Here is an 18,860-nt window from a genome sequence, read left to right on the forward strand (position 1 = left end):
GAGAAACCCCAAGCATAGAAACGGCGTCGCGCGTTGGCAATGCCGATGAAGTGGACGCACTTGTGTGAATTTCTATACAAAGGATACTGAGTGCGATGCGTCCGTTGCATACGATGCCGAAAGGTGGATACTTACCTGATGTAAGTGGGCTATGGCTATGACCTAAGTAAATACGCATTAAATTGAAGTGGTACTGCATACAAACAGAAACGCTTGGCTATTACCCACTGTATTAGTTGATGGCTGCGAGATCGTTACAAAAATATATAATTATTATTATGTACTTTTGTTTATCATTATATTATGTATAGTACTTTACACTTTTGTAGAAGCTGTTATGCTAGTTTGCACCATAAGGCTTGGCCATACGGGTGAGTTTTGTTGCGCAACAGTCGCGCGATAGATTTTGCCTTTAGAGGCGCCATCTAGCGATCTCGCAATGTCAAAGTTGAGGGAGCTGTGTAAAATATGAAACCTACCTACAATAAACTTGTGTGGTTTGTAATATAAATGTGTGTTTTTATTTTTTACTTATGTATCCCTATATTCCCCATTATCGCGTAGCTTTTTTTATGTACAATGTAGGTACCTAGGTGTAGGTATACTATTCATCGCTCTTACGGTGAAGCAAAACTTTGTGAGAAAGCCTGCACATCTAGATCCAGCACATCTAGATGGTGTGAGCCCACCAACCCGCAGTGGACCAGCGTGGTGGGAAATAGTTCAAGCTTAGAAAGCAGTTTAGACCTTTGGGATATGCACAAATTCCAATCGATGTCACATTACCGCGGAATGAAATCTGTCTTTAAACACAACTTAATATTTATCCCCGGCCAGGGATTGGCTCCGGGACGCTCAGCACAACAGTCACACTATATATGTCGCAGGCATCTGGTTTAATCTCCTGTTTGATTGAACCGCTAGCCCGTTCATTGGATGATGCTACTCAGTTGAATGACTAAAGAACAACTCGTCAAGTGGTTGACTGTAACGTCCAACGTCTTGACTGAACGTTATTCAGCGAAGTCGTTAAATGGGATATAGTATACTTAGTGCCAATTTCTCCATTGTCGGCTATCTAACGGACAGGGATTGATTTATAAATTAAACGTCATCTCCATATAAATTTCATGACAGATGTGTCAAAAGTCAACCACTACACCCTGGTTATGCTCTAACCGACTATGGAGAAATTGGCAATTAGCAACTTTGTAATGTCTGGTTAAGATGAACATGACCAGACAAGAGTTAAACAAAAGACTATGTTACAAAGCTCTCATCTCACAAATTAACAAAAAAATAACAATAAACGTACCTTGATATTGTTGTTCATAATTATCCAGTTTCAGCAAATTTTTCCTTTGAAACTATGCCTGCGACAATGTCGCAGGCATCTGGTTTAATCGCCTGTTTGATTAAACCGCTAGCCCGTTCATTGGATGACGCTATTCAGTTGTATGACTAGGCCGAACGTTTATTGTACTACAAGCGTCACAAAACGTCCAACTAGTTAGCGGACTTAAAATCAGTCAGGTGGTGAATAAAACAAATATGGCGTCTATCAGCGAACAGCTGACACAAAAAGCACTTGTATTGTTATTCTTTGCTAATAAATTAGCTTTAAAGTGCGTTATTTATCTTAAAATAGTGTGACAACATGAATTTACCTATTATTACACCGCCGGCGGATAGTTTCAAAGAAAAAAATGTGCTGAAACTGGATAATTATGAACAACAATATCAAGGTACGTTTATTGTTATTGTTTAGTTAACTTGTGAGATGAGAGCTTTGTAACATAGTCTTTTTGTTGACTCTTGTCTGGTCATGTTCATCCTAACCAGACATTACAAAGTTGCTATACTATATCCCATTTAACGACTTCGCTGAATAACGTTCAGTCAAGACGTTGGACGTTACAGTCAACCACTTGACGAGTTGTTCTTTAGTCATTCAACTGAGTAGCGTCATCCAATGAACGGGCTAGCGGTTCAATCAAACAGGAGATTAAACCAGATGCCTGCGACATATACACTATACATACTACTGTGCCATCCCAATGTTTGTGTATGTAAATTAAAGTCTGTTTTTTTATCTCAGATACTAAATTCAACAGATTCTGAACGGTTCATCAACAGTCGATTGTCCCGCGATTAAGTTACGTACCTATCGTTGTATTGGGGGGACGATCGACTGTTGAGAAACCGTTCAGAATCTGTCAATTTAGTATCTGATATAAAAAACAGACTTTTATGTTGACAGTTTCATATAAATTGATAGCCAAATAAAATACGCGTAGGTACAGTTTTATCAGCTATGCAAAGACTACTATTTGATTACATTATTATTACATAACTAATGAACTCAGTTCCCCGCCACAAGCGCTAGCGGTCGGTTGTGTCAAAATGCTGCGTAATAAAAAATACGTTTACAGTGAACATGACATCAAAGTGCCTATTAGCCTTAACTTGGGTGAATTTGTGCTGAACTCCATACTACAGTACCAGGATCGAGTGGCTTTCGTAAGTACAAGCTTAGATCTAGGTCTAAAGATCATTGTATTTATTTGTGCGTTAATTTATACTGGAGGATGTGATGTCTGTTACTGCGATGAACCTATGAGATTGCGTTAATAATTGTAGGATGTTGTTGAGTTACCGACTAAACTAGGCTAAATAAACGAGTTATCATAATGCAACGAGATAGTACCTAAACCTACTGTCTATCTATACAACAGATCTACTAAACTTAACTCTTTGGATTTATTTATAATGGGTTCCTTACTAGGATTCACTCGAATAGACTACATAAGTAGCTAGTTATACACTTTTGTTCCTTGTAAATCTATCTATTAAAAACCCAATGTATTGCAAATATTGCAATGTATGAATGAGCGAATAGGTAGTTTGTGAGTATGATAATAAGGTACAAAACTAGATGAGCACCTATTGTCTCTTTTTTATTGTTCACCGTAAGATGTAATCTATGTTGTTTTTTGCCCTCTGAACCACTGGAGCTGCTGTTATTAAGTAGGTGTACCTATCTACCTATAATACGTAGGTACTTATGTTAAATAGTTAAATTATCTGCCTATTATAGGTAGTTATACTTATCTTTATTTTCCCCTGTAAGTATCACAATAAAGTAACATAAATAATGTGTTGGTAGGTAACTTGTATTGTTTACAATATGTCATAAATATCATGATTAAATTCTTATCTTTTGGTTTGTTATCTGAGTGTTTATCAAATATTATGTTATTATCTGAGTATCTACGTAAGTTAAGTTTGGTAGGTAAGTAGGTACTAATACAATGAGAAGGGTACAATGACATTCCTATGGGGGTCCACCAAAGATTTTATCTGAGCAGTTGAAAGACGTAGTTAACAAATTGTAGGCGATCGATAGGTATAATTATATCGCGGGCTTCATGCCAGAGGGGCGTATCTGCATCGACCCTACTTTTCAGGAGAGCAAAAAAACATCATAACTTTGTTAATAAGTAATCGAGCTTGCTATAATTTTGCATATACCTTGATTAATTATTCTTTGTTTTTATTAAAACCCAATTTTCATAATATTTATGCTTTAAGTACACTTTATGGCGTATACGTCTATCTGACTTGACGGAAATTATTGTATTGCTATCCCATTTTTATCATATTATGTATAGGAATAATGGGCGTATAAACAAACTTTTTTATTTGTTATCTAATTATATTATATATATTTTATTTGGTTTAAACTTAAATCATTTAATATACTGATAGCAAAATATAATCAAAAATATAACTGCTTCTATTTTTTTCGAATTTCATACGCCCTTTTGCCATGGCGTAATTTAACGGATGTTTTCACTTTGAGAAAGATGATACGGCTATAAAAAAAACAACAAACTATTTCAGGAACTAATAAATACATTTTAAAGCTGTAAAAAACACAGAATAATTTATTAGAAACAATAAGAGTACAAAATAAAACAAGAATGACTATTAAAAAGAAATTTACTCTATATCAAGTGAACATAAACACAAAAAACTTCTTAAAGAAATGACAGGGTGGGGCTGGAACTTTTCAGAAATGCAGGGGCTTTCCTTGGTGAACTCTTTCTTTAAAAAGAAGCCCCAAAGAAGGTGGACCTGCTTAGGAAGGCAGTTTAGATCTTGGGGATATGCACAAAGGTTCCACTCGAGAGAGCCAGGTGCAGGTATATTCACCCCCACAGAGAATAGAATAGAAGGTGGACCTGGTGCAGGCCGGACTCTGTCACGAAAAATGTAATCGACTTCATCATCATGACTGATAAAGAGGCACATATTCAGAGATATCTCAGTGATCCATCGGTTTAATCACCCTATACTCATAGGAACTCTGAATATCGACCTAAAGCTTGAAGAACGGCGACTGATGAAGTCCACCCTCTGACCAACTCTGCGCCAGACCACTGACGGATCCGAATGGTTTCAGCTGGAGCTAAAAAAAATATTTGACGTGTTGGAAATTACTACAGATATTGAAGAAGCCTACAACGAAGTGGTCAATGCAATACAGGAAGAAGGCACTAGGTTCTGTGCAATGTAACACACAGGAAGGAAGTCTAAGCTAGGGAGACTCTTGAACTTACAGAGATAAAACGGCTTGTGCTGGACCATTCCGTCAGAACTAGAGGCTCTCAACAAAATAATACGCAAGGCATCATGACCTCCGGTGCTTCAACACACAGCGGATTGAAGAAGCAAAACCGGGGATCGAATGTCTTTGCTATGCAACTTGAAGGGACCCTAATGACAAAATTGTCAACCAGCCGTAGCAAAATCGACGATTCTAAGCTGGAGATACTCGTAGCGATCAAGGACTTCTATGCCCGATTGTACGCTTCACATGCTCAATAGCAAGAACCCCAGATGTGTAGGTCTATTGTTTTTCAAGAAAGGAGACAAAGAAGAATGGCGAAACCTGACCCGCTTTGCATAAGTTAGCAGCCACTAACCAAACCTATTTTAAGTTATTGATAAAAATGTATATTATCAGGGAAAAATATTTAAAAAAATCTAAACCATGGGGTTCTTGAGATATTAGGGTTCAAAAGTAAATTAATTAAATATATTTTTTTCGTTAAATAAGATTTTGATGAATGGTACACGCACAAATAAGTTTTATAATCTAAATCATGGGATTCTCAATACAAAGCGCATCACAAAATGTATTACATGATTTTATTTATGCAAATAATATCATAATTATTTTTGCACATTTCACACTCAGAAACCTATTTTTATAAAGAGACCAATTTCAAAAATTATTTCATTCTATTCAAGTTCCCGTTATCCCGAAGTAACATAAAATACTTTTTTATCCAGGAATTCCCACGGGAACACTTTTAAAATCAATTTTTAGCTCGAGGGTAACATCTAGTACAGTAGAAATACTTGATCTTTCAGCACCTATATCTTCGTTCTCCCATGCTTCATAATAATAAAATTTATACCAGTATATGCTGTAGACACGGACTACACATCAGTGTATGTTTCATCAATGGCCGCTCTGGGTCATGGCGCCATAGAGAAATGGCCATTCTCCTTTGATCTTAAAAACCTATAGACTGATCACACTCTTGACCAAGGAATAAGATGTTTATGTACATTTATAACAGTCATCACGAGACTTGATTTTGATAAATTTCAGCCGCTGGAGCATGCCGAATTTCGTGGGGGTTATAGCACCGTAGACCGCATACACACAGTTCGGCAGATTGTGTACAGAAGAAGGAAGAAACGATTACTGTCCAAGTATAGAACCAGTCACAAGATCTATCCATAGGCAAAGGGGCGTGAGGGAAGAGGACGTAATTTCTCCGATACTGTTCCGTGATGCATTGGAAGATGTATTAAAACTCTGGACTGGAAAGGACTAGGCATCAATATCAACAGTGAAAGCATATTGTCATTTTATTTTGTTAAAAATATGCACATACGTCTATATGACATGGCGATAATTATTTGAATGCGCCCCACTGATGCTTATACGCCGTCTATACGCCTCTCTGACTTGGCGAAATTATTTAAATGCGTCCTACTGATGTTTATACGCCGTCTATACGCCTTTTTGACACGACACAAAATTATTGATACATCGTATACGCCTTTATGTTATTTATTAATATCTCAAAATCTAGTTTACTGAAAATTTCAAAAAAAATACAGAACGTGTATTACTAGTATAGGAATCGATTGGCATGAAAAACGCAAAATCGATTTTTTGCGCTTACGCCCCTCTGGCATGAAGCCCGCGATATGTACTTATATCTGTCACAGCGTGGTCTCAGCCCATACTCACAATCTTTCGCCTTTATAATAGACCATGGAAGTAATAGGTAGTATTTATAGGTACTTTGGTGCTTTTCAGACTAGATTTTTTTCATTAGTGTTGGATAAATATATTTAATAAAATAAATATTAAGTATATAGGTTTTTGCTCACGTGATGGTTCAAGGTCCAAAGCTCGGCGTGGAGGGCCCTCCCGATGCTTGAGTAATCCGTTTTAATCTTGAGGTTCTCACACACAAAATCACATGTCCACTTGTAATCGTATACACAAATATAATGCCTAATAGCAGCTGGTAAATAATAATGTCCTCCTAGCCGAATTTCGACCACGGCGGCCAATCTCATTTGAGATCAGCCATCTACGCAGGAGTAGATTATAGTGCCCAAGTGTGTGCGCAGTACACAGGAGCACTCTCTGTTCCATCACTCTCATAACCCAATGGGACGGATTGACCGACACGACTGGAGAGAGCTAGGCGCAGGACCGACTGCTTTACATGCCCATCCGACAGCATGGATCGTTTCACTGTTTCGGACATCAGGTGATCAGCCTTCTGTGTCCTAACCAAACTTAGAACCACAATTTAGAAACACAAATTGATGGTCCCACCCGGGAATCGAACCCGGGACCTCTGGGTCATGAAGCGAAGCTTCTACCACTAGACCACAGAGGCAGTCATCTGGTAATATTTAACCGAAAATACAAATATTGCGAATATCGAGACCGCGCCGAAATACAAGAGCAGATAACCCGACGAGAGGCTGCCAACGACTGAGTAGACTGTCAAAAATAAAAGAACCTACCCACATACAAATATAAGAACCTACCCACATACAATTATTAAAGTGTTCGTCCGTACCGAACAATTAGGTACTCGTAAGTAAGTAGGTACGAGTATATTAACTATTAGGATAGGAAGTTGGTAGGTATCTACTCTTATACGTATTTTCTAGTACTTTCTCTCCCCCATTCAGTGTTTTCTATAAGTATTATTAAAACCTTACCCTTTGCCTTTTCCCAGATAGACGCTCACACGCAGGAAAAGCTAACGTTTTCCGAGATAGCGCAAAATGCCATGAATGTAGCTGTCTCGCTCGTGCAGCAGGGCGTGCGAAAGGGAGAGACGATTGCAGTTTGTTCTGAGAACCGAAGCGAGTTCTGGCCGACTGTGATTGGTACATTGCTGGCCGGGGCGGTTATTACACCAATCAGCGTCGTTTATACGAAAGGTGCGTTTTTGAACTCAGAATAATGTTTTTTTGGTAGGAGGGAATTAATCCTTCTTCATACTAAGGGCCCCTTGCACCAACAAATTAAATCTAGATTTAGTGTTAAATCTCGATTTAGTGTCAAATTTTATATGGACTGACGTTTCTTAAATCGACATTTGACACTAAATCTAGATTCAATGTGTTTCTGCAAGTGGCCCTTAGCGTTTTGGTAACAACACCTATTTAGGGTTTGTCACCATGGTGTAAGGATTCCTAGACGTGCAACAGAATTCAATTTAGGTAACTGCCGATCTGCGTTGTTAAGACAACAACGGTAACGTATAATATTACCATCATCCTTCATCATCAGCCAGAAATCATACACTGCTGGACATTAGCCTCTCCTAAAATCACCACGACACTCCTTTATTTTACTTAACTATATACCTACCTAACTTATAGCAAAATCTATCTTTCTCATTTCTAGATGAACTCAAGCATATTTTGGGCATATCTAAACCGAAATACATCTTCTGCTCCCCATTCGCTTACAAAGCTCACAAAAGCACCATTCAATCGACAAAACACATTCGAAAAGTCTATCTTTACGGCGACGAGAAGACTTCAAATGAAATCTTGTACAAAGATTTGGTGAAGAATGTGAATGTTAAGAGAGAGGACTTCATGCCAGTGGAAGTCCAGGGTCAGACTGATGATGCAGTGATCCTGTATTCGTCTGGAACTACGGGTTTGCCTAAAGGGGTTGTGCTGACGCATTTCAATGGATTGGTTTACTGCAGTTTTATTAAGTGAGTATGTTTGTCTTTGCCTACAAATTTTTCCATCATCAGCCAGTCTTCTGAACACAGGCCCTGCCACTGGCGAAAAGTAAATCAGTCTTTGGCAATAAGCCTCTGCCTGTAACTCAGTAATGTGGGTAAAAGCATCAGAAGGAATATAATAATATGCCGTCGAACACCTAGCGCCATCTATTAGTCTTCTTATGCTGATCTAGGGTTTGACATCACGATGCAAGGATTTGTTGAAGCTTTCCTGACGCATACAATATATTATTATGGTTGATACGTTACTCAGGAGGTTTCTTTCACGCATCCCACCTGCAGCTAAGTTTGCCTAACCAGCTATTAGCGCCATCTAAAACTTTTTGCCGATAGATGGCGCTATGTGATTGATGGTTCCATTTCTCTCCACTTCCTCAGAATGATAACACCCATTAATTTAAATAAAAATTCACGTTATTCCAGATTCGACGAGCCTCAAGACCCTATGACCGTCTTGTCGATAGCGCCGTGGTACCACGCATACGGCATGTGGGGTAACATCGGCAGCATGTGCAATGGACGTACCAACGTCTACATCAAGCGGTTCGAAGAGAAACTGTTCTTGGAGACCATACAGAGATATAAGGTAGGCCCGCATACCTAGCACGGGTCGCGAGACCTGACAAAAATCTTTTTACTGTGTGCCTATAAATGTGCAGGGTGGAATTTTTTGAACTGCTTACTTGAAGTTCAGTGTTTGGAAAGTTGCATCCTCATTAGGTATAGTGCCACAAACTTATCTGTTCCGGTGAGAGCGAACTAAATTGATCCATATCTCATTATTTACTAATGAATTATATATTAATATAGATTGGATGGGTTAATTAAAACCACAAGAGCGAATTACCACTACTGGCAAACTTAAAATCTTATAGAATGAAGAAATATTACACATTTACGTGAGCTGTCACCGGAACAGATAAGTTTGTGGCACTATATTTTTAATGAACTGTTATATATTCTGGCTCTCAAAATAATGATTCTGAAACAATTTGAATGTTAATCAACTGTTGATTATTATAGTTAACTGTTACTCTTGCATAAACATATTTTCATCATTAACATATTTTGTTTCTTAACTTCCAGATCTCAGTGCTATTCCTGGTGCCTCCGATCCTGGTCCTGCTCTCCAAGTCTCAGATCCTCAAGAACTATGACGTCACTTCCGTCACGCAGATGAACTGCGGCGCCGCGCCGCTAGATGTCGAGACCATTGATGAGGTTAAGAGGAGGTGAGGAAAAACGTGCTCTTTCCCGTGATACCCAATCCAGACTCATGCCGAGAAGACCCTGAGAATACCCGAGACGCAAGAGTGTGATGAGTTTCTCGCCTTCTCGTTACGAGATACCAATGATAAGTAGCCGGTAATCGATTTTGAAGAGGTCCTAAGGGGAGGTCCGATTCTGGTCCGCTATAAGTCACAAATCCTGCATAACTTAGTGTGTATTTCCACCTTCCAGAATATTATAGACTGCTAATCTGTCGTTCAACCTCTTCCTTCCTTTTTTAACTTTCTTCTTCTAAGTTAAGAACGGTGGCCCTTATAATTATTTAACAAAGTATTCTAAGTGCCAATTTCTTAATTCTCGGTTAGAGCATAACCAGGGAGTAGTGGTTAACTTTTGACACATCTGTCATGAATTTTATATGGAGATGACGTTTAATTTATAAATCAATCCCTGTCGGTTAGATAACCGACAATGGAGAAATTGGCACTAAACCTCTCTATCTCTCTTTCTCCCTCAGGTTCCCGAACGTAGAAGGCGTGATGCAGGGCTACGGCATGACAGAGTCGACGCTCGCGCTGTGCAAGGACAACCTGTTCCAGCCGTACAAGGCCGGCAGTGTCGGCACTGCCACGCCTAGCACTGTGCTCAAGGTAAAATACTTAAATGTACCTGTTAGTACCTTGGCCTTTTATTCGTCGAAGTTTAAATTAGTCCTCAGCTATCAATTACGAGTATACTTTATCTAATTGACCACTCTTTCTTCTGCCTTCTTCATGAACTGCTACCGGCCTTGAACCTACATAGCATTGCCTGGTCGTGGTCTCTACTAGATAACTCGTTTAACCACCCCATCGGTTATCAATTCTTCGGCATACATGGCCGGCCTATGCTTATCAAATAGAAGGTGTTGCTCCCCGACAGTATTAAGTTAATAATGGTTTGCTCTTTTTTCTAGGTGGTAGACCTGAAGACTCGTGAGCCGCTCGGCCCGAACCAGCCTGGAGAGATCTGCGCTAAAGGTAAACTTACACCCTTCCCTTTCTATCCGGTGCCGTTGGGATATGACTCTGCCTAAGAAGCATTTTGTCACTCTGTGAGAGGTCACGTTGACTCTACAGTCTGGTTAAGTAGGTATGCTCTACAGTGTAGAGCATACCTACTTTAAATTCATCAGAAAATACACTTACTACCGCGCAAACACAGTTAATTTATAGGTGACATGAAAAGTACTAATGGGAATACTTTTTACGCACTGGGAACTACTTATACACGTCTCCCGCACGTCTTGTCTTATACTTTACTAATAAATATTATTCATCATAATTATTTTGTCCTCTCCCTTCATTATACAGGAGCCCTAATCATGAAGGGCTACATCGGCCGCCCCCGCTCCGAGGACTTCGATGACGAGGGCTTCTACCGCTCCGGAGACATCGGGTATTACGATGAAGACGGTTACTTCTTCATCGTGGATCGATTGAAGGAGCTGATTAAATACAAGGGGTTCCAGGTAAGGAGTCTGCCTGAACTGAGAAAGAGGACAGTTTGTCATTTTAATGTTCGTTCTTTTTTACTCCGCCTCGGTCCAAAGTTTATGCAATCTGTTATAATTTTCAGACATGAAATGTCTTCCATCCCTAATAGGTACCTACCTAATCTCTCACATTATTTTGGCAATAAGCTTTTGTAACTATGCAACTCTGTGCTTTAATACAATCTCATTTTATAGGCGTATGTAAGCAATAATGCGCGTATCCATGAAATAAAGCGCTTATAAATAAATAAACCCCCCTTTCACTCTCAGGTCCCTCCAGCAGAGATCGAGGCTGAACTCCTGAAGCACCCGGCCGTCCGGGACGCGGGAGTCGTCGGCGTCCCGGACAGGGCGTCCGGGGAGCTGCCGCTCGCCTTCGTAGTGACGCAGCCCGGCGCCGCCGTCACCGAGAGGGAGATACAGAGCTATGTCGCGGAGAAGGTGATTGATTTATACTTTTATTGCACAATCTGCTTAAGTAATGACGCAAGTGACAAATGCTTAAAGAAGCTTTTTTTAGCCTACTGTTTGAACAGTAGGCTAGGCTGCGATAGGACCTCTAGCGCCATCTAGTGTAGTCCAACCCAACTAGATAGAAATATAGATAGAACCCAACTACCTAGATAGAGATAGAATAGACAAACAAGGTTTCGTCGATTGCGTTCCAAAGGGTAGGTAAGTCATATGAAATAAATTGAAGACCAAAGAGCCCCCAGCATTCCGGGACTTGAGTCGTATATAAATATATAGAACGGGATGCGGGCATCTGAATTTGATCCAATCACAAAGTTTCTAATTTATCTTAAAGTATATACCTCATCTCACTATCTATTAATTTTTACCACTTGACTTAAATTAGTGTTTGTTTTACAGCTTTCGAACCCGAAACAACTCAGAGGGGGAGTGAGGTTTGTCAAAGAAATACCGAAGAATCCAAGCGGCAAGATCCTGCGGCGCATTCTCAGGGATATGCTGAAATCAGGAAAAAGCAAACTCTAAACACGGTCCGAACATTTACATAAAGCCCAAGAGATGGCGCTGAAAGCAACAAGTGAAAGTAAAATAGTAACTCCATCTAGCGGATGGTGATTATAATAAATTTATGGTTTGAGGTGTATTTTTTGTAAACGGATGTACCGTCAGCTGCAGTTTGTACAGGTTTTGAAATAATCGGTGAAATGTAACGGCTAAATCACATTATGACTTTTAAACTGTTTAGAGGTAGGTACCTAGACTACCTGCCGATCACAAAATAGGAGACCTCTACTGATGAAATGTATTGATACATTTTTTATGCAGCTGACTGTACACGTATTTTGAGATTGTAAACGTGTACTAAATGTGATATTTTTTATATCTAGCTAAGTATCTATTGTTATGTACAGACTGTTATTACATATTATAAAATTAAGTAATAAAGTAAATTCTTTGGGATTGCGACGTTTTTCTATTTTTACTTACCCTAACCTATGGTGACTCTATGATCTAAAAAAGACTTTTTTAAAGCATTTTTTTATGCATACAGAAAGTATAACACTACCATGTCAAGTGGTTACGTAAACATATTATTATTAGCTATATTCATTATTGACTCGCCATCTCCATTTCTCTGAACTGTGAACAGTGTAATAGGCGTGGAGATGAATTTTCGTCGCTCATGATCGCGCCAGTTGGCGTTCGGCGTCGCGTGAGTTGGTACTTTCGCTTTTTAAATTTGGAACGCATTAAACAGTTGCAAATGCCGCGGGCGCTTAAAATAAGATCGAGATAAATTGGCTGTCTGAGTAAAAACCTTTGCCTTTAGAAAAAAACAAAAAATGAAGCGGGAAATTTGACATTCAAAACTATTTTTTTCCTTTTGAAATGAAATCTCAATTGTTGTACGATTTGGTTATTTTAGTTATTTTAAACAGTGTTTTGTGTGATGATGAAGCAGAAGAGGAGACAGTAAATGACAATTTATTTAAAACAAAGAATCTAGTCGATAGTAAAGGAAGCAACACGATATTGACAAAACTTTTAAGTGAAAGTAGGTTCAATAAAGACACTGTTAGAAGTCTAGGAAAAGACAATGATGTCGTGAACCATTATGAAGATATCACCATCTTGGGAGATGATGGGGAGCTAAAGAAATTAAAGTTTAAATCAGTCGTGGCACCTACAATTCCTGAAAAGTTACAGAGTAACTTAAATATAGTGACTCACAGCGAATTGGACTCAGATAAGTTAACAAATACAGTGAGTAAAGATAAAACTAAGCAAGGTGAAGAAGAGAAGAACAAATCCGAAGGTGGTGTTTATAGATCGAAATTCTTCGATGAAATGGGGAGTAAGTATTCAATTTACATTATTATTTTATCAATAGGTCAGATCAGTACATTCAGGTCCATATCTGGACATAGGCCTCTCCCAAGGAGAAATATGTCCTCGGTCTCGCTCATCTAGCTACTTCCTAAGGCCATCGGGTCAGCGGCCTTAGGGGGTCCCACCTTACGTTTTCACAGCTCCTGTAGGCAATAAAAAAAAATGACCTATGTGAGGATTACAGCTAGAGGGACAGCTAGCTAATATACCTAAGCAGGAACTGTTCTTTTTTGATGTTGGTGTGGTGACAAAGTAATCTGAAGAAATATGGCACCAACTTCAAAAAAGAACAGTTCCTGCTTAGGTATATTTGTACTGTCACATATAATTTGTGTAAACCTTAAATTATTTCTTACATTTTAGTGGTTTTTTGAAGTCGGTTTTTTATTTTTTTTAATTATTATTTTATTTTATAGTTTTTAGTTTATTTGCAATATTTTTTTTTATCAAAAGTAAGATGCAAATGATACCAAAAAGTCCTACTAATCAATACGAATCATTCAAGCCTAAACACGAGGTAGTTGCTATATACCGTTGAGGAGTTCCCTTGACTGCCTTCCGTTTCCATCATCAGATCAGCTCAAGGTCACCATCATATTTTTTTGTTATAAGAACTATATTTACGTTCTAAATTTCATTAGAATCGGTTACTAGGTGCCCAAAATGGAAATTCATACCCTGTTTTTACCCCTTTACCCACCCTTGGGGGCGAACTAAAATTCTGAAAAAAAATGGGACCACCTGGGAGCTCAATGCAATACAACAAAAAAAGAATTTTCAAAATCGGTCCATAAACGGCGGAGTAATCGGTGAACATACATAAAAAAAAATATAAAAAAAAGATCCCGACGAATTGAGAACCTCCTCCTTTTTTTGAAGTCGGTTAAAAATCGTCACCAAAAACAGTTCGCGATAGGTGCAACACAGGCCTATTGACACTTTTATTTTCTTGATCCTAACTTAATATTATAAATGCGAAAGTAACTGTGTCTGTCTGTTACTCTTTCACGCCAAAACTACTGAACGGATTTGAATGAAATTTATTTATTTTATTTATTATAAATTTATTATAATTAGGTAAGTAAGTAGGTAGGTACTCTCAATGTAACATGCACATTATAAAAGTAAGTTTTGCATAAATAAGTAGGTAATTATAGTTACAAAGTATCTCTTTATTTTATTACAGAACCAATCGGAATAACTTTCTATACGTAATTATTCTGGTCCATCGGTTCAACTGAAACTTCAGGCACATAATAACTGTTGTTATACGCAATATTACTGCAAGAGGCTCGTAATGGGAAGTAACTTCCTGAAATATATAAGAAAGTGGTAATAAAGAAATGCATAATGAAGTATAAATAGGTACTAAATTATACAGTTCATTTGGTTGCTGTACCGGTTGATTACTTTCGAGTAAGTAAGTATTAAAAAGTTGCTTGAATTGGTGATCATCCTCATCAGACAATAATCTATGTATACATACGGGACTACGGGACATACCTTTACTACCTATTCCAAGTAAAGAGCTGTATCGGTGGCCCAGTTCTGGTCATGTATTATTTAGCGAGTTTGTTAGTTTGCCGTCGACACGATAAGAAGAAGAAGAGGATATCCAAACGAATTTCATCCGGAAATATGCTCACAAGAAGGCATATAGGTAATAGGTATACAAGGTGTTGCAAATAGGGTATACTAAGCCGAAACCTACGTGTGCAGCAAGAATAACCGGGCTTAGATATAACATGCTGCACACTTAGTTTTCGGCTTAGCCTGTATGTGTATAAGCTAGTATAAATACTAGTATCAAGCTCCAATAACTGAACGATAATTTACATAATAATTCAAGAACCCTAAGTGCAGCCTGCGCGAGTGAAAGTTCTACCTTGAATCCGGCTTCAGTAATTTATTAGTCATTACATTAGTTACAAGCCAGTGTTTACAATGTTACGTAGTGGAACGTAATGTTAAGGAAAACTCTAGTTTAGGATATTTTTTCTTTGTAGGTACCTAAGTCAGATTTAACATTGAGGATATAGGTACTTTTTATTATTAAATCCTTTATTGCAAATAAATCAATTAGAACATAGGCGAACTTAATGCTAAAAGTATTCTCTTCCAGTTAACCTTGGGCGTTGTGGAGAAAATTATTGGTAGTGCGAAAGACAATGAGGACGGAGGACAGTTTAACTTTTTGTCAAAAGTTTTTATATTAGGGCAGTCAGTTAGCCTAACTTGCAGGCACCCATTTATAGACGTCCAGATGATGTAGTGGCTATATTCCATTTCACGGGGAAAGACATCTGATACAAACAAAACTACCCTTAGGTATTTGAATGTAATAAGGGTCCTGTCAGATATCTTTCCCCGTGAAACAAGGTATAGTGACCCTGACTGCTTTGCCGAAGCTCCCGGGTTCGATTCCCGGCCGGGGAGGCTATTTGTTTAACTATGTTTAAAGCACGCCACTGGATGCTATATATAGATCGCATCCGGTGGCGTACTTTGGGCCTATCTAAGTCCATCCTGAAATGATACACTCACGGGAAATGAAAAGTTTCCACTGAGAAAAGCACCAAATTACTCCTATCCGGAAAAGGCTAGATTAATGACATACGCCTTCTAACTGCAACATTGAAGTAAGTACATTAAACAGAGCATCGGGATATTACCAACTAAACACGGTAGTATTTTGTTAAAATTTTCAATTAAATGTTTGAAAAAATTGGGGTCATTTGGTGTCGTAATTTTTGAGAGGAACTATTTCATTGCCCGTGAGTGTATTAGGTATAAGGGCACAGAGAGATCTAGAGCTTCCAGCTTCTCTTATCCGCCGAACCAAGAAGTCTGTTCAACATTGTCATCACAGAATAGCAACGACATCCGCTTTTCACAGACCACAGCTTTACCATAGACAAAAGGCATTACGACATTTACGAAGATGTTCAGATATTGCGCTCATGGCGTTCCGTTCTGATTGCTGTCTTGTGACAACCCTAGCCTTAATCTTTGGACTGCATTTTAAATATGAATATGAGTGACCCTAATTTTAAAGTCATGTTCGCTCTAGTTTTTATTTTAGGTTGGTTTAATTTTTGACTTCTGTTCTATTCTCTGTGGGGGTGTAAGTACCTGCACCTGGCTCTCTCGAGTGTAACCTTTGTGCATATCCCCTAGGTCTAAACTGCCTTCCTAAGCTTGGACCATTTCCCACCACGCTGGTCCACTGCTGGTGGGTTCACATATCTAGATGTGCTAAATCTAGATATGTAGGTTTCCTCACGATGTTTTCCTTCACCGTAAGAACGATGGTATACATTGAACTAAAGTTAAAAGAACTCATTGGTACATGTCAGCGCTGGGATTCGAACCCGCATCTCTTGCGTGAGAAGCGGGCGCTTACCTGACTGAGCTACCACCGCCCCTCTGGGGCTTAAAACACTAGTCACAACCGCAAGATGCGCTCGCAACAGGCAACCAGTTACGTTCGCCAAACGTGCAACCGCGAATCACTTTCGTTTTCGAACGAATACCTACCCACAATTATAATTAGATTTTATGTAATACGTTTCGCGGCCATTAGCGCATGGCAACCGATTCTTAGAATTAGATTAAGTGGTCGGCTAGATCCATTCATTGTGGTGCGGCGTTCTGTGATAGGTGCTACGTCTATTCTATTCTGTACTATGCTGTATTCATTCTTATTTGGCGAAAAAGGTAAACAATCTTTGTGTGTCTTTTTAATTAAAATACTATTAAAGAAATAAACTACGGCCAAAATAAATGGTTTAGTTACGAAATCAATCATTTTGCTTGTAAGTATTTCCTTTGTCATTATGTTTTATTTTATCACTTAGTTTTTAAATTAATTCAAATAAAAAGACACTTCAAGATTGCTCAAAATCTATGACAAGTAAGAAAAAATACGTTGAAAAAATATATTCCTCGTGGGGGTGTTAGTACCTGTACCTGGCTCTCTAGAATGGAACCTTTGTGCGTATCCCCTTAAGGTCTACCCAACTACAGTGATGTTTACTTAGGTTGGTACCTAGGTAATTTTTTTGAGAAAATGGCCTTACAACGTAGCAATGTCACTCTGAGAGGGTCAGGTACATCATCATTATACTATATCAACAAGTATCACAACCCGCTCACTAGAATTTACTCGTAAAGCAGTAAACCGTCCTTTTATCACAATCCAAAGAGCATACCATACTTATTCCAAAACCATTTGAATCCAATATAAGAACTTTGTCACTTAGAACATTGTACAACAAAGTGGACTCTTTAGCGCATCCTTAAAAAGGATCTTTATACCCTCAGCTTTAGAGTACCATTTCCTCCGTCTGCGACCATGTAGGTTCTTTAAGGTTGTCACTTGCCTGTTTTGGAAAGTGTGGGGAAAGTTGTTTGCCGGCGCCTGGCTCGCAAGACTTGTGCAGAGTAACTAGGGTATAGGCCAGTTTACTAAAGCTGGCACGTTCACAGTACTCACATATAGAGGCCGCGACTAGGCAAACGTAGTGTGGGACGCCCTCCGGCTAGATGGGGTGACGACTTGCGAAAGGTGGCTAGTTATGATTGGATGCGGAAAGCTAAAGATCACATCCAGTGGCGTGCTTTGGGAGAGGCCTACGTCCAGCAGTGGACTGCTATAGGCTGATGATTGATGATGATGATTGACATATAGTTATATGCAATTTTCCTATGTACTTATAGTAAGGATATTTAACATACTTGGTGCATCGATCACACGTAACCGTCACTAATGGATGAATACCAAAAATATCACACTGTATATACTTAAATACAATTTACAAAAGCAGTAGCAAAGAATAGAATAGAATAAAATACGATCAAAAGTACGACGTCACAGGCACTTTCAGATTCACAGACGACACACAAGCGCAACGACGACGCAACGTGTCACTGTCACTGTGTGGTACGTGCCAGGCGTGCCAGCATTCGATAACTGGACTATACAATCTTGGTCGTAGTGCCGATATATAGCCTTATCATTATTATTGGACCTTGTATACCTAGATGGAAATGGAAGGAAATGTCCGCCCCATATCTTTCACTGTGGACTAACTAGTTTTAGAAGTTATAGCTGGTTGCTGTTACTAAGGCTAACTAGATTTAAAAAATATTTTTGGGAAAACGCTTTATATAAGTTAAGTACTGAGTAAGCACTGAGTAATTATCGGCTTAATGTGTGTGCCTCTGGCTATGTATTGTATAGTAAGTATATTAGTGTGGTAAGAAGTATTGGATAGAAGTTTATTTATAGCCCAATAAGTAAGTTTATAAATAATATATGTACTCTTTTATTAAATTTGTTATAAGTAGGTAAG

General features: G+C 38.7%; 1 protein-coding gene across 1 annotated transcript; it reads left to right on the forward strand.

The window, feature by feature from the left end:
• The first annotated feature begins 2,351 nt into the window (after positions 1-2,351).
• Positions 2,352-12,147, forward strand: LOC105383788 (4-coumarate--CoA ligase 1). Its single transcript, XM_048633354.1, has 10 exons — positions 2,352-2,520; positions 7,347-7,554; positions 8,024-8,345; positions 8,802-8,964; positions 9,465-9,610; positions 10,126-10,258; positions 10,564-10,627; positions 10,961-11,118; positions 11,413-11,583; positions 12,016-12,147. Exons 1-10 carry the CDS (start codon positions 2,404-2,406, stop codon positions 12,139-12,141), a joined length of 1,608 nt encoding a protein of 535 aa, XP_048489311.1. The 5' UTR covers positions 2,352-2,403; the 3' UTR covers positions 12,142-12,147.
• The last annotated feature ends 6,713 nt before the right edge of the window (positions 12,148-18,860 follow it).

Source organism: Plutella xylostella, chromosome 2 (genome assembly GCF_932276165.1).
Source record: "Plutella xylostella chromosome 2, ilPluXylo3.1, whole genome shotgun sequence".
Classification (NCBI taxonomy): Eukaryota; Metazoa; Arthropoda; class Insecta; order Lepidoptera; family Plutellidae; genus Plutella; species Plutella xylostella.

Bases quoted from the DNA above. Each gene is read 5' to 3' on its own strand.
- LOC105383788 (XM_048633354.1), top strand. From the start codon at position 2,404: ATGCTGCGTAATAAAAAATACGTTTACAGTGAACATGACATCAAAGTG. The intron at 8,965-9,464 runs GTAGGCCCGCAT...CTTAACTTCCAG, and splicing joins AGACCATACAGAGATATAAG to ATCTCAGTGCTATTCCTGGT. The intron at 10,259-10,563 runs GTAAAATACTTA...TCTTTTTTCTAG, and splicing joins CGCCTAGCACTGTGCTCAAG to GTGGTAGACCTGAAGACTCG.